We start from the raw sequence: 3863 nt of genomic DNA on the forward strand, positions 1-3863 counted from the left end.
ATTCTGTGCTTAGATTTAGGTCCCATCACCATGATATCTCATTATGGTATGCAATTATTCCAAAATACGGAAAAATCCGATATCCAAAATACCCCTGGTCCCAAGCATTTTGGATAAGGGATACTCAACCTTTACAGACTTTCTAGCTGTCCCCACACTCACACATACATAGTACACCATACACACATACACATTAAACACACATATACATACACACTATACACATACATAGTACACCACACACACATACACACAGCACACATACAGTACATAACACACAATATATATTGCACACTCAAACAGATAGCATACCACACACACATTACACATACATAGTACACCACACATACACATTGCACACAGCATATACATAGCACACCACACACTTTATACACACACACACACACACACACACACACACACACACACACACACATTGCACACCACACATACCTTGCACACAAATACAAATCATTCCACACACTCATACACAATGCACACACATACATCGCGCAGTATACATACACACATTACACACACACATAGTACACCACATACATATTGCACACACAGCACACATACAAATTAAATATAGATGGCATCACTTATTAAAGATTCCCTCCCGCCAGGCCACCCCCCCCCCCCCCCTCCATCACCGACGCCACAAGACACACACCTGTCTCTGAGGAAGAGCGGCTCCAGGACAGTTTAGTCATCCGGCTGCAGGTCTCATGTCGTGATGCAATGCCTCATGGGAACTTTTTTCGAGGGGCTGCATTCTGACGCTGTGGCTCCCTCTACACTACAATCAGTCATCCTCCCTGTCAGTGTGGGGAGCAGGCAGCTACCGCGCTACTGATACAGCTGCCTGCGCTCTGCACCATCAAGCCCCCACTGTCAAAAGAAAGTATTAAAAAACCGTCGAGCTGCGCAAACGATCGGCGGGCAGGGGGGGGGGGGGCGTTTCCAGGTACTCAGAAACCCCTCCTGAGTGCGAGGATGGGCGGGAGTGCAGATTTTGGACAGTACGAGGCAGCCTCTCGCTGCTAGTCAGGCTGTAACTCAGTGTTCGCGCTGCAGAGCAGCCGCCTGCCGCACGTACAACGCGAAGGGAGGGGGGGGAATTCTGTGCCACCTTCAGCAGGTGCCGTCCGTAGGCACGTGCCTCACATGCCTAGTGGGAAATCTGGCACTGGTTCACACCGCACAGCGAGCCAGGTTGAACACGAGTTCAACCCTGCCCCCTACCAGGCTTGAAATACCCGGTTGCTCGACCGGGTATTTTCCCCCTGGCACTTTTCAGACCGCACATGATCACGGGTTATGCGCGCTCATGTGCCAATAACCCATGTTCATAGTTGGCGGTCTGAAAGGGGTATAAGCGATGAGTGAGTGAGTGAGTGAGTGCTTTCACATTTATATATATAGATCATATGATTAATCTGTGAGTGCCCCATTGAGGATTCTTCTGCTTGAATCCATATAAGATGCGTGTCAGCTGCAGTGTAGTGAATGGATTGGGGCACAAAATTACTTTGTAGTCTGTACAATTTCTATCTGACCTCACTGATTATAAATGACCTTTACAAAGAATTGTATAGGAATACTATTATCTGTAATGTATTGTATGTGTTTAAACAAAATCTTCTAAAGCTTTGGTAAGAACGTTGACTGCATCTTCTGCAATCTCGTCCAGACATTTATTCAGCATGGAGTATGTGATGCTAAATGAGAGGCCACCTGATGGCAGAATGCCAATTATTGGAACCCAACTGAGAATATACTGAGCTGTCATCTTTGCTTTCATTCCGTTTTCCTCTAGAAGATTAATGACGAACCCTGTATCTATTGTTTTATTGAAAAGCGGGGATTTAATTACAGATTTCAAATCTTTAACGTCTTTATTAAAGGTATTGGCCATTATTTGTACCCCACTCTCGGTAAGACCAAAATCTGTCAGAAATACTTTTAAAGCTAATTCCAGGATAGAGGTATCACTAACATATGGATATTGTGGGATCTGAACAACAGCAAGTACAGCTTGAACCAGTGAAAGCCGCCATATCAATTTCTTCAGAACATTCCTTTTATTTTCCAGCACCTGGAAGGACATATTGGGCAGGCAGCGTCTAAACATGTCTCTCTTGATATCTGGAAGATCATTTTCTAGAGCCCCTTGGAGCTGAGGAAAGTCATACAGGCGAGGGTTAAAGGAAGATATAAGGAATATGTACTTTTCTAGAACTCCTTTTCCTCTCAGGCTATTATTGCAGTGTTCCCGAAGTTTTTTCATTATGTTCTCTTCATTGTATGATTTTGGTCTTCTCACTTTAGATTCATTCAAATCTCTATCAATTTTTGATCGAACATAATAATAAAGTTTTTCCTTTGAATGAATGGCTTCTGCCAGAAGAACGTCATTTTCTGTAAATCGTTCATTGCCAATAAGAATAAAGGAATCATATTTTCCAAATTCAACTTTCTCCAGATATTCATTTGCCTTGAAATCAGGAGTCCCAATTCCCGGGAGATCCCAATAAATGACATTCTTATGCTGTGGGTGAGGATAAGGAGTTGGCTTCATTGTGGTCTCTGTCACTCCGGTTTCTGCAGCACCTTCATCTTCATCACCAAGACCACGTATGGCATTGATAAATGTGGACTTTCCAGATCCGGATTGTCCAGTTATAGCAATATTCAGTGGGACATTATCTGCTTTCTCCAGAGCTTCCTTTATCTGTTCAGCGGCTTCTGAAATATCAACGTCGTTTAAAGCATCTTTCATTTCTTGCATATCTTCTTCAGAAATTATTTGAGATATTTTCATCGACTCCATCTTTTATGATTTGTCTCTGTTATGTGGACATAAAATAGTTATTGATCATCTGGAACTTCTCTCATAGGGGGTCATTCCGAGTTGTTCGCTCGTTGAAGTTTTTCACAACGCAGCGATTAGGTGGAAAATGCGCATGTGCATGGTACGCAGGGTGCATGCGCTAAGTTATTTAACACAAAACTTTGTAGATTTGGTTGGTGTTCATGCGACGCTTTTCAGTTGCACTGCTGATCGGTGAATGAATGACAGGAAAGGGGCGTTTCTGGGAGGTAACTGAGCATTTTCCGGTAGTGTGCTAAAAAACGCAGGCGTGCCAGGGAAAAACGCGTCTGGAGAAACGGGGGAGTGGCTGGCCAAATGCAGGGCGTGTTTGTAACATCAAACCAGGAACTAAACGGACTGAGGTGATCGCAATCTAGGAGTAGGTCTGGAGCTACTCAGAAACTGCAAAGAATTATTTAGTAGCAGTTCTGCTAATCTTTCGTTCGCTATTCTGCTAAGCTAAGATACACTCCCAGAGGGCGGCGGCCTAGCGTGTGCAATGCTGCTAAAAGCAGCTAGCGAGCGAACAACTCAGAATGACCACCATAGTAAAGGCAACAGTTACAGTATAATATTACACATACACTTATTATACAACTGGAGCTAGCAGAGTCATAGTCTCATCCTGTCCCCTGCACCTTCATATAATTGTTTAAAATTGAGAATTAAATAAAATAAAATTGCAGTGGGCTCCCTCCCCAAATCTGTAACCATCCCCAGAGCTACACAGCAAGGATCTATTAATACCACACGATGGGCTGGTGACTATGCAGTGTTGCACAAGAAAAGCATGTCACCTCTCCAAGGGCGGTATTCTGTTAGTAGCAGTACTTTCCCGCTGCCGATAGGATTGCTAGGGGCTACCCTATTAGCCCGATGCCGGCACTTACCGGGATTCATGTTTCGGGTTCCTCGGGAGCCGCATCTCCCCAGTTACAATTGTAGCAAAGTGGATTAGTAGTTTAATATAAATAATTATGTATTG

General features: G+C 44.0%; 1 protein-coding gene across 1 annotated transcript; it reads right to left on the reverse strand.

Annotated features, from left to right (window-relative positions):
• Positions 1 to 1633: 1633 nt before the first annotated feature.
• Positions 1634 to 2836, reverse strand: LOC134965200 (interferon-inducible GTPase 5-like). Its single transcript, XM_063941711.1, has one exon. The coding sequence runs from the start codon at positions 2834 to 2836 to the stop codon at positions 1634 to 1636; it is 1203 nt and encodes a 400-aa protein (XP_063797781.1).
• Positions 2837 to 3863: the final 1027 nt, after the last annotated feature.

Source organism: Pseudophryne corroboree, chromosome 10 (assembly GCF_028390025.1).
Source record: "Pseudophryne corroboree isolate aPseCor3 chromosome 10, aPseCor3.hap2, whole genome shotgun sequence".
Classification (NCBI taxonomy): Eukaryota; Metazoa; Chordata; class Amphibia; order Anura; family Myobatrachidae; genus Pseudophryne; species Pseudophryne corroboree.

Coding starts and splice junctions, on each gene's coding strand:
- LOC134965200 (XM_063941711.1), bottom strand. CDS start 2,836: ATGGAGTCGATGAAAATATCTCAAATAATTTCTGAAGAAGATATGCAA.